Raw genomic sequence first — 13521 nt, 5'->3', positions numbered from 1 at the left:
TGAAAATTGATTATATGACAATAAGTATGAATTTTTAAAAATAAGATAATTATTTATAAATTTAAAATTATAATAAAATGAATTAAATTAAAAAATGAAGCTAGAAAATTTTAAAAAGCATAATATAAGATCAATGAGATAAAAATAAAATTTAAATACAATAATGATGTGAAATATGTGAGCTATATAATTGACATAAAAATTATTGTTTCATGTAAATTTTTCCTCTTCAAGATATTGTATTTGTAGAATAATAATAGTATTCATATGTAATAATATAAATTCTGTTGTTCTTAATTACACTTTTTAATGCTTCAAAACAATGAGTTGTATTGTCTCATTAATTTAAAATTATATTTAATATTTAATCAAAGAAACTATTTATGTATTTATTATCCTTCTCTTAAATCATTGTTTAAATCATAATCAATGTGAACTGATTAAATATATTTAAATTATTAAAAAATATTTCCTTTATTAAAATAATCAATCATGAATTTGTTTTAAAACGGCATATATTAACAGTTTAATTAATAGACAGTAATATAAAAGAAAAAATTTAAGCCTTATATTATATTTGATTCACAATCAATAATATGACAATGGGAATAAGTAAATTATTTTTTTAAACGGGTCACTTATTCCTAATTGCATTTCTTGTTTTGCTTGTATGGCTACATCATATATAATGAGCTTCTTGTTGCATGATTAAATATGTTCCTCTGTCCAGATAATGATGATTCAATTTGATTACAGTTTGATTACGACATATAACATTACAATATAAATATCAAATATGGGAATCATTAATGTACTATAATGTAACATGAATGGCAATAAATTAGAATTTTAAGTATTATTTTAATTTTTTTAATAATAAACATATTATTTTATATTTTGCAGAAGAAGCCAGAGCATTATTCAAAGAATATGTTAATGCAGTTACTATTGTAAAAGAGGAAGATGTAAGTAGTTACTATTAATATGAATTTAGTTAATTGACTGAACCTATTACATAATCTAGAGAAATAATAAAAAAATTATTTTATTGTTTATTATTAAAATGAAATTTTTAATAGAAAAGTAAGAAGAATCGGGCATTTTAATTATAAACACAGGTCAACAGTTTTAATCAGAATATAGATTTATGATGCTAATTCAAAATTTTGTAATTAATAATTTATGAAATTCATGTTTAGTAATTTTTAATCAATATTTATCATTGTTATTTTATGTAGTAACTTAATTATATGTTAGATTTTATATTATCAATTTCATATTATTAATTAATTAATGACATTCAAAGTTTTAGAAATTTAGCATTATTGAACTGCTTTTATGCAAAAAAGTTACTATTGAAAGAATATAAAGTATGTTTTCTTTAAATTTAAACATTTTAAAATATAACTACTAATTATTTTGAAACCTAATTTCTTATTGAAACCTTGATTCAGATTGTAACAAAAATGATATAGTTCAAATGATATTGTAAAGAAGAAAATTTTTTCCAAATTTTTTTAATATCATATTTTAAGTTCCTTAAACAATTTTAATGTATTTTTTTTTTTTTTTTTTTTATTAAATAAGGAATTTTTTCAACATACACTCAGACTCATTGAATATTACAGTAATACCTCGACTTACACTACCCCGACTTATGTAAACCCAGAATTACGCGATTTTTAAATCTCGTCGATTTGTCTTTTGTTTGAGCGCCACGCAACTCTTGATTACTCACTCCCCCCATACTATTGTTCAGCTTACACGTTCGGACATGTCGCGCGGAATCGACACATAGCTACAATTTATTTTGTGTTATTTATTTCTGTGTTTGTTATATCTACAGAGCCTTGAGAGACTCTAAGTGGTGATTTCTTTTAACTGTGAACGAATCAAAAGACGAGATAAGATTAACAAGAACATTTATTATCTTACGTACATTCGACTTGGATTTTACACAAATTGTGAAATTATACCCCTACTTATGTGAACTCAATTTACGCGGTTATCGTTCGGTCCCACCTATTGCGTAAGTTTGGGGTATTACTGTATACAACATATAGAGACCTTATTGCTGAGAATCATTTTACTACTTTAACTAATGTTTTCAACCTGATCAACAGGCCATCATTGGGATGACCTGTTGATCAGGTTGTTAGTTAAAGTAGTAAAAACGATTCTCAGCAATAAGGTGTATATGTTGTATAAATAAAGAATTGGATTAATGTTTTTTAATTTTATGCATTTTATACTTTTAATCAACTTTACTTTAATTTTCATCAAATCAGCAATTTTTTGTGATATTCTCTTCCATTAAGAAATCTTAAATATGTTGATAAAAAATCTGAAATTTTCACTGATTATTTTCATTATCATTATAAGCTGTCTTTTTTATTTTTTAGTACTAGCATATGCAGCTACTGACTGACTTGTTTCAATTAATTATATATGAAACTGTAATTACATAGTTAACATGTAGCTATTAATTTTTAAACATTTAAACAATGATATATATTTTTATAAACAAATCAAGTTTTAAAGATTTATTTAATATATTAATCCAAAAATTTGCATTATTATGAGTAATGAGATAGCAATAGATGGTTACAGATGTCTGACAGACTATATGATATTAAGCTAAGGAATCTGATAATGATGAAATTTGATATGATAATTACTAGCATGATAATTAGATATTTTTATATTGAAACAATTAAAATTCTTCACTTCAAATATTAAAAAAATGTGTTAAGTGTGTGATGTATTGAGAAATGAAATTTGTTTTTGTATAATTTTTTAAATAGCTAAATCTTAGATTGTCAATTAATATGCCTTCATATTTAAAATAATTGTTTATGTAGAAAGTATATATATATATATAATTTATTTTAATTATCTGTATTAAATTTATTATTGGTTTAATGAATTTATCAGGATCTAGATTAGTGATATTTAGATTATTTATTAAAAATTACTCCATTGCAACATAGTGCTGGTTTATATGAATTGTAAAAGTTGCTTTTTTTTTATTGAACAAGCTAAAAGCTTTCTACTGTTACTTATTAATAGTTACAAGTTTGTGGTAAAATGGATAAATTAATGCATTTTCAATAATGATGGTTTATTCTACAATCTAACTATTAAATAATTTTGATTCTTTAACTTGAAATTGTTAAATATAGTATCCCAAGTAAAAAGTTGGTACCACTTGTTGGAAATGATACGCATGAATTTAGGCAAAGGATATTCATTAGAAATTTTAGTTTAATATTATTTAAATGTACAGATGATGCTGAAAGAGGTGTCTGTGCATCTTTGTGCATGCACAACCATGTCCCATTGACCTTATGTAAAATACTTATGCCAATAGCTTCAATGCTTCTGCAAATACTTTCCTTCAGTTTGCGTATAGTTCTGGGATTGGTTTCATACACTTTCCTGTTTAAATATCCCCTATAAAATTTGCATCACTAAGGTTTCATCATCTCAGTTAATGATTTTAAATGGAACACCCTGTATAATGATTTGATTTTATTAATATTTTATATTATATATATTTGTGTTTTTTAAAATAAATTGTTTAGTTGTATGTATATGAACAATTTTAATTTAAAATTAGCTTTTAAAATTTCAATATTTTGGAGCATCTCTTTTAAGATTAATATTAAGGCAATAATCTATATACATTTGCATATTAAAAATACTTTCCTCTCTTACAGTGCATCAGATGACATATTTTTAAATTTTGATGAATAGAATTTGTTATAATGCTAGGTTAGGTTAGGTTTTATCATAATTTCTGATTGAGAAGACCTGTACAATAGAGGTCAAAATTATTATTAATTCATTAAAATACAAAAAGTTTTACATAAGAAATATTACACAATCATGAATAAAAATGAATTAATCCTTGATTTTTATAAGAAGATATTATTTTTATTCTATTAGATATTATTCTTATACATACAATATAAGTTAAGTAAATGTTTTATGTTGATTTCAGTAAGTTTTGAACCAAGCAATATGACAAAATCATGAAGCTTTTCATATATACTGTATATAAACCAAATCTATTCAAATGTTTTAAGCTAAACAAATATTTTAACATCATTGGGTTTTTCTAAATATATATACATACAGTATACTTAATCTGGATTTTTTTTAGATTAATTTGTTCTGTAATCTTGACTTGCTCTTACAAGTAATCATGCTTCTCTGTAAATGGTGGATTAAGACCTAGACCCCTAGGCATAGATGATTGGAGTGTCCGTGTATTTGTATCTACAGAATTATTTATAAATTATGATATACAATTGTAAAATCGTTTTATTTTTTTACAATTTTAGGGCACCTATGCCAGGGCTGGCCCAAGAGTTTTAGGCTGATTTTAATGTTGGTACTATTTTCTTTTATTACTAGATGCCTTGTTCATTGAGAAATCTGCACATCTACAAGTGATGGTTTTGGATATATACATAATATGTCTAATTAAAGTAATGGATAAATATTTTCCTTTAACTGATGCTGAGTGTGGCACCTCTAAATTTTTGCATCCTAGGAAATTGCTTAGTGTACCTAATCAGGGTTGCCCTGCCTAGGCATGAGTCACATACCTAATATACAGTCAGTTACTGGTGACTGCACATTACACACTATTTATGCCTTTTTTTTCAGATAGTCCCTTCATAAACATATAACTAAAATTTTATTGTACTTCTGAACATGTATTAGAAAGTTAATTTATAAAAGAAAATAGTGTTTATAATATTCCAGATAAGTATATATGCAAAATATACTTTTTCATATTTGGAACAGCATTCAAAATACTTGTTTATGTCCAGTTAAACAATTTTTATACATTTAGTTGAATTATTTTCCTTCCCAGCCACCTTTCTTCTGAGCCTTTAAACCTACCCAGCCTAATAGTGAATATGCTATTTCCTCTCTGTCTAGTTAAAAAATGAGAATAGATGAATCAATTTGCATAATCAAGAAAACATGTTATGTATTTTTTTGATTGTCAAGCAGTATCTTAATAAATGTGCTGTAGCATATTGTAGTAAAATATGCATTCTACAGTATGATTTGCACATGATATTCATATTCTACATTAAATACATTTATTGTATATGCTTACTCTAAGGGTTATACATGTGTGTGATATAATGAATGTATTGAACTAACTTAATTTTGTATAAATTATGCATTAATCAGCCTTAAAGAATTAAATTGCTTATATAATTTCGTTCAAATGATTAAATATTAAAATTCTTCAATTATTAATTTTCTCAAATCTAAAAACTTTAATTATTTTTTTATCAATAAGTTTTGATATAATTTCAAAAAATATAGAATTTTAAAGCCAAAGATTAAAATTGACTAAAATCAATGTTGTTGTACATATTATTTTCTCTCTTTTGAATCATAAGGTGGAATTATTGTTCAGTTAAGCCAGAAATTCAAAATTTACACAAAAACCTTTGCAGCAAAAACAGCCAAAAACATTTGTAATTAAACTTTTTGCTTCAGACAAAAGTTTTCATGTGAATTTTGACTATCCACGGTTGCAATTTATATTTGCTAATTCAGAAATTTCTTGGCATCATTTTGTACATTATAAGAAAATATAGCTATTTAAAGATCTGAAACACTTCTCCTTTAATTAAACTCTGGTTTCCTTAAATAACTGTAACATACTTATAATATAGTTAATTCATTTTCACTCATCAATTATTTGTTTTTGATTGGGTACAGTTTTGATCATTCAATTAATAGATATTAAGTTTTTTCAAAACTCTGCAAGGTTTCTTAGAAATGATGATTAAAGTTGCTTATATAATTTTTATAATATAAAGAATAATAATGAAAAATATCACGTTATTAAATTTACATTGTATTAAATATTTTGATAATAAGCATTTTTGATTATTATTATTTAATTAAACTGAGGTTATATATTATAAGAATTATATATATGATTGAATTTAACCATTGTATCCAAAAAAATTTCAAAGAATTTTATACATAATATACATGTAAATTATATATATATAATATTTTTTACATAAATTACATATTTATGTTTATATTTCATACATTTATGAACATAGATTTACAACAAATAAATAATATTTTTAAAATAAATTATATATTAATAAAAATATGCTTTATATACTTTTAAAATATAAATTTGCAGAGGTGAAAATGAATTAGTTTGTGTGTGCAATATTAAATGTTGTNTTTATTAATACACAAAAAAAAATTCATATTACAAATGCAAAGTAATCTTCCACATACAACATAATGGAGAACGTTTTCTTGACAATATGGTGCCAAAAAATTTGATGTTGTATTGGTTTTCTATAGAGTATAATATCACCAGCAGTGATCGATTTTACAAAAATATTGTATTTGTGTAATCCATTCGAAATCATTTTTGGCAAAAATGTATTAACAGATTTTTTTATGTACAGTAGAGATAAAATTGTTAGAGACCTGTACTTTCAACCTTATTTGAATTCGTATGTCTGCAACTAGTTTTAACTTACTTGTTGCATTGAACTGTTAAACATTTACAAAGAAATTTGAACTATTAATTTAGAAAAAATAATATTTTAAAGTCATAATAATCATAATTTTTAAGGAAAATCTCAACAACAAAGTTAAATCGTTTACATCAAGATATATTGACCTATTAGCAGATGCTCTTCATACTGAGTAAGTTTTTTATACAGTATACGTAAGTCACATTAGATGTGTTAAATTCATATTACTTGTTTCGTTTCAGGCTGTCGATCACATATTCCGAATATGCGGTAACAAATTTATATATAGCAATTGTACAGTTTAAATAAATATTTTAATAATTTAAATCATTTTGTTTAGAATGTAAAATATTTAACGTTAAGGCCTGAATTTTGCTCAGCAGTACAACATGATGAGGAAAATGTCAAAAATACTTCTGAAAGTAGTAATAGTTTATCGTGTGGTTCAAATGACAGTATGGAAAGTGAGGCCAAACAGACCGCGCCTACAACTGATAACTTACAATTAGAAGGATCTGTCTCTCCAATTGTCCATAGTCACTCTAGTCCAAGTATACTCCAAGCTATTGATTCTTCATCACTTTCACTGCCATTACAAGATTGCTATGAAGAGAATTCCCAGTCATGTTGTTCAGAATCTCAATCAACTCCTTTGAAATGGTTTGTTGAACCACCTGAAGGGGAGACACCACTTCCACCACCTCGCAGGAAGGGGAGTGCAAAAGGAAAGGAAAATCGTGATTTGAAAATCCAGGAACGGATGCAACTTTTATGTGAGGAAAAGGAAACAGAGGCAAGTACTGTTACTGCATATTATTATATTTTGTTTGTAGACTATTGCTTTTAAAAAATTATAAATTTTTGCAATATTATAAAATAAAATACGATTCAGTGAAGTTTCTCAGACATTTTTAATAATTTAGTTTAATACTATTATTAATAACTTGAAAAATGACATTTAATTCATCCATTAAATTTTTCATTTGGACAGAATTAATATTAAAATAGTAATGAAAGATTTTAAGCTTTCATGATATGGAATTTAATGAGTGAAATAATATTCCTGAATTGGGAACATCTGTTAGAATATGTTAGTTATTCAGTTCTAGATATTAAAAATTGTGTTTTAATTTAAACATCAAATTCTTGAAATAATTTCTTAAACTATGTGAAAAAGTACCAGATGCATTTATAGTCCGTCATCTTTAAATTTATTGCTTTTTTGATGTCCGTCTAGAGTACTGGAAATGTACAGCACACATACTTAACTATTATAATGGTCCACTTTATTAAAACTTGGAAAACTCTTATTTTATTGCTTCTTTAAAAGTCTCAATATATAGTAAAGTGGTTGTACTTCCAACTACAATGTTTATTTGCATTACTAAAACATTTTTAGAATCAGTAAGAGATGTAAAAACATTTTAAGAATTTGAAAATTCTGTTTCTGCTGTAAATTATAAAGTTCAGGCATAATTTATTTATGTTCAAAACAAATTTTGAGATTTGATATAAAATTAATTATAGTAATTATTAAATGAAAAATTAAAAAAAAAACTTTACACAATTGTTTTAGTAAATATTAAAACTATAAAAGAATTTAAATAGCTTCTTACCTAGCATGCACAGTTAAATGAATAGCACTAGAATTTTTTATATGTTAATTGAAACTATGAATATCTTTGCGTCAGGAGGAGGAGACAAATATGCCTGTGGAAGGAGCTATTATAGCTGGTATTTGCACTTGTTTCTCTGCTCATTGCTTTCCCACATTGACAGCTTCCTTTGAGAGTTGTATGAGAAATATTGCTGTCTTGCCAATTTAGAGTTAGAACTCCAGCATAGAGTTAGAACATTACCTCTAGTCAGGCAAGTCGAAACAGGGTGGCAAGACATGTTCGACAGATGGTTTGTATTATCACACGTCCTGGGGATGTGTAAATCACTAGTAAGTCGGTGTATTTTATTTTACGGAAAACTCGTGACCAAAACAGGAAATGTCTCTCAACTCCTCCTACTTCTCAGTAGTTAAACGATGTTCTTAAGACAAACGGCGGCTCATTGACTGCAATGGCGATTTAATGGTCTGCTTTTCCATCTTTATATTTTTCAACGTAAGCTCTAGCGTTTATATTTACTAAAGATTTTGAATATTTAAAGGATATTTAAGATTTTCTTTTACTGAGAAGAAAGGTTTAGTTTGAATACAAAAAAATAAAACTTTGTATTTAGTTTGCACACCGCTTAAAAACTTCATAAATTATATTTTAAAGCTCTGAATATTTTTTAAACGCTAATAAAACGTCATGCAAGCCCTTTTATGTATAACAATCAAAGTTAGACTATTTTTAAAATTCAATAATCCATTTAGAGGGAGAGAGAGTTTTTTAAATCAATTCAATTGAAAATTCTATGGAAGCACGCTAAAATGTAGCCAAAAATATAATATTTGTCTTAAATATAAGTTGTTGTAAACAAAAAATATTAACCACAAATATATAGATGTTACCGTTTTCAAGTTAAAAAAGTGTTTAGAATGTTTACATACAAACATATTATTCAAACTGCGTAGACAGGTTTCAGTTTCGAAACATTAATTTATTATACAGTATATTTGATTTTCTTGATGCACATGTTGATAGATCCATCAAGCTGCGTTTATACAGTAAGCTATACCATGTAATGATTTACGGCCACATAAAATGGTATATACGTGATAAACATACGAGGCAACTCTATTATATTCCATACTCACTGCTGTCTGTCACACACAAAAGTCTGTAAACAAACTCACGAACTGGGTCCAGAAACGATTTTTCAAAAGTGTTCACCTTATATCCCCCCTTATCGATAACCTCGAGTGGCGAATGTCACCTTTGACCCCAGCCGTCCGGGCGCCTGTCCGGTCGGAATCTTTTTCTTCCCTCTTTCCGTCTGAATGCTGAAAGAAGCATCTGCTTTAGATTATGTTTCTTGCAGAATGAAGTATTTAGCGTACGTCGTCTAGCGGTATAACGAGGGGCCATTCGCGTTAATTAATTATATAGGCAGCCTAAGGCACGTAAAGCGGTCGTCCGTGATATACAAGAAAAGTTTAAGTGGCGCCAGTTAGTACGTCGGGCTGCGGGGTGTGAAGTTGCGTTACAGATTAAAAAAAAGGTTCAATTAAATGTAGAATTGTTTGTCTCGATCGTTAAAACGTCAGGTTAAATAAAGGAATATTGAATTTTGTCCACCCCTTAAGGGAAATCACATGTTTAATTATTAAATATCCATCTTTGGGGAGTTTTGAGTGCAGGAAATGCTACATGGAAGCGTTTTAAATGTTGAAAGTTGCGTTACAAAAACTGCACACTTATCGAAAATTCACATTACGTGACTTAGTAATGATTTAATAATTTTGATTTACGACGAAACTAAATGTCTAACTGGATTTAGAACTGCATACAATCACATAAAGTAGATATTTTTAATATAGCTTTAGATTGTTTGTTATTGTAACTAGTTAAAAATCTTGTTTGTGCAGTTGGAAATATTCCTTGTTAAAATCGAATACATAAAACAGTCCTTAGACAGGAATAAAAATTAGGTCGTTAGAAGTACGCTTTTCTCATTCGATCGTTTTTAAAACGTTTTAATCCATTAACTGTACACTTTAAAAAAGAGAACATAAAATTAATGGATTAAGACAAATAGTTTATCATTAGCAAAGTGACTGTCTATTAATTTTCTGAATTTATATATCCACAATTAAATAAAAAATTCCCTTTCTTTTGTCTCAAACGTGTCATTAATAATCTGTACAGTAAATTTATCGATTTACAATGACTGACGTTTGTATGTCTTGTGTCTAAACATAATGCGAAGTTTCAACTACGGATGTCACCTGACGGAAAAGGAAGTCGTAAATCTATATTAGATCTGATGGTGAACCATAGAGAATTATTTACTCTAAACTAATCTCCCTTTGAAACGATGTGCTATGCATATTAATCATGCACCCATTCAATGGCGCCTTTCCGTTTTCGTGCCAATTCAAGAAATAATTTCATTACTAGATTGCCTTTCGAAGCATCCAACGAAGTCCTATTGATGTTTTTTTTTGATAGACAAGAATGTGTTAAGTGTGAATTAGCTCCCCCCACTTATGACATCATTTAGGCAAATTAGAGTGAGCAATTGTTTCCAACTTATCTCTACTTCACGCAAGATCATCCGGTTTAAACTAGACACAACAAGGCGTAACGCATCCAAATGAAGATCACAGCATGAGATAATTGACTATGGTCGATAATACGATAAGGACAGTCCAATTGAATTAACTAAAACACTCACGATTTCTGATTTATCTGCCCTTTTTTCATTACTGGTAACGCTTGTAATCCTCTCAAATTAGATTAACATCTCTTAAATATGCAAATTAATTTTGTGCCAGCGAAATTCGTGCAAGTTCTGGTTAAGAGAAAGCCATTAAGTATCTTTAATTATCTATTTGCATTGACCTACTAATTTTCTCCTTGAACCAGTGGACAGATTGTTACACGCTCTTTTATTACCGTTAGCAGATTTAATAAGGATCTTGCGAAATTCAACTCTTATAAATTGGAAATGTGTCGTATGTAGAAAATTTCCAAATTATCTTCTCTTCTTTTTAAGGTTATTGTACGTTTGTAACGAAAGCGTAGGTATGTTTTTAATTAAATTTGTACGATTTTCCGCTTGCCGCTTAGGCTTATTGTGTTTTCGATGTTCGACTTATTGAAGACGTATTCGTTTCACGCCAATCTAGAAGTTTCAATAGTACTCATTCATAAATGACATTCGGATAATAATCGGAAAATGGGTTGGATCCCGTTGCTTAGATAATGGCGATTTTCCGAGCAGCTGTCGATAAATTTCGTAACAATTCTCGAATTGTCCAGGCTGAACATATAAAACAGAGCAGCTAAGACATAAAGCATAAATTGCGGGCATAAAAAGGGAGAGTGGAATAACATTAATGATCGGCCTGCACGGACAGGAAGTACGAACATCCCAACAAAGTAACCCTATGCCACGAGAAAGCTGTAACACTATCCGATAAAGTACGACGACTACTCAACTCTAATAGACCGCAGCCATATATAGTGTGTCCTCTTCTCCCTTCTACGTGATAGATGTCTCCCTAGTTAACCGAAGCACCGGAGATCGTTATCTGGGCCGTCGGCAGCGACCGTCCGGAGCCGCTGCTAGGCTTTACATTCCGGTAATGTTTGGCTTTCAACGGATTTCGGCAACTGTGGCATGCGGTCCTTCTAACCGCCCAACCTCTTCAACACGTGTTCGCTCCCAAACCATCCGTTACTGGAATAGCTCTGTCATCCATCGTCTGTCTCGCTTACGACTCCTCCCTTTTACTAGCATAGGTAGGCTATGGTTCGACCCTAAGCACGCACGTTATGCCGACAGCACATTCATCAACACATTGTATTCCCGTGGACCAAACTGAGTAATCTAACCCCTTTTGATACAAACTAGAATTCCGAGACACGCAAAACCTTCTTACTTAACCTATTAAACCGCTATCATTCCTGAGTCGGAAAGGTTATTCAAAGTTCCTTCAGGTGTTGCTGCTTAATTTAGGATCTTCTTTCTTAAGTTTCGATTCTTCAAACGCTTTGTATTAAGAAATCGGATTCTTAACAACATTACTTACGAAGAATATTAACAAAGGGCTTATTATTGAGATATCAAATCTAGAATTCTTTCAAGTAGAACGCTATAGTACTATATATAATGTATTTATAAAGTAGACGGAGGTCACGTCAGTTAGTCACGACTTTCCGTTTCGCAAAGTGGACGATCCATCTCTTTGATTGTTCCGCTGAACTTGGTCGGAGACATCATCCGATGATAATGGTTGCAAGAACCGAATTGAGATGTCATGACACATGACGCACACCCGCCCTATACCTGACTCGATGGGAGGTCCTCTTTTTCCACTCCAAATTTTTAGGTGTAATTACAACTGTCCCGACCCTTGCTTTCGAAATGTGCTGGTAGAACAATTTGCTTCTCTTATGATAGATTGGCGTTAACTTTCTTTTATGCCGACTCAATTTTTTTTTTGTTCCTACCTCTTTAAAAGGATCGTGATTATCTTTAAATCGGAATGATTAAAGAAGAAAGCGGCCATTCTTTCTTTTTTCGTAGTGTATACCTTAAGAAAAAAGGTCGAGGTAAAACTGGGGTAACAGTTTCTTAAAATCGTAGCATTTAAAAGCGAATTTTATTATCTAAACTGCATCCTTACGTAAACTCGGATCGTGTGACACGTCAGTTATCCCGAGGGGGTGGAAAAGAAAAACTTGACAACTAGCGGGGAAGAGACGGTTTATCTTGGTAACAACCCTGGTCATTAGAACTCGATGCTTTTTACAGTCCCCGTTGTGGCCGAGGGCGAGTATAATTGTGGCCCCTGCCCACTCTAATCCCGGGATGATTGATGGGAGTGTCTGGACTAGGAAGCGGACAGGTGGGCGCCCCCAAATCTCCGAATATTTAAGTAATTGATAGTTGACAAATGTTGCCCACGCGTCCCTATAAAGGAGGGCAATCTCTGAATTTCGTATCTCTCCGATTAGATTGTCCACCTCTCGTCTTATCTGAAGATAAAGTGTTTCTTTTTTTTTCTATTATTATTATTAATTTTTTTTATTCCAGACAAGCTTGAAGTCTTTCTAAACACGGTCGCAAATGCGAGTAGAATTGTAGGCGATGTAACGGTGACATTGGCGAGTAGTCGAGCATTAATAGAATAAATAAATTATAGTCGAAGTTTTGCAACGGAAGATTGATGTCGGAAACGTTTCAGATTGTCATTTATATCGAATAAAAGAGGTTTCCTATTATTCACAATTTACTCGCGGGTTGTTAAATCGAATGAAGGGGGGGAAGAGAAAGGCAAGTTGATGGAAGTCATTCGGGGATGGAAAAT

The 13521-nt window shown here is 29.6% G+C and overlaps 1 protein-coding gene across 1 annotated transcript in view; it reads left to right on the top strand.

The window, feature by feature from the left end:
* LOC111628300 (ankyrin repeat domain-containing protein SOWAHB-like) overlaps positions 1–13345 on the top strand; it is a 35228-nt gene extending 21883 nt beyond the window's left edge. The window contains exons 2-4 of the mRNA XM_023372062.1: positions 904–965; positions 6886–7342; positions 13248–13345. Coding sequence (XP_023227830.1) covers positions 904–965; positions 6886–7342; positions 13248–13345 — 617 coding nt within the window. The remainder of the gene's footprint in view (positions 1–903; positions 966–6885; positions 7343–13247) is intronic.
* The last annotated feature ends 176 nt before the right edge of the window (positions 13346–13521 follow it).

The sequence above is a fragment of the Centruroides sculpturatus genome, unplaced genomic scaffold (assembly GCF_000671375.1).
Source record: "Centruroides sculpturatus isolate CEXI.00-Female unplaced genomic scaffold, Cexi_2.0 scaffold497, whole genome shotgun sequence".
Lineage (NCBI taxonomy): Eukaryota > Metazoa > Arthropoda > Arachnida > Scorpiones > Buthidae > Centruroides > Centruroides sculpturatus.
The sequence above is the reverse complement of the archived record's forward strand: the minus strand, read 5'-3'. Positions and strand labels throughout refer to the sequence as shown.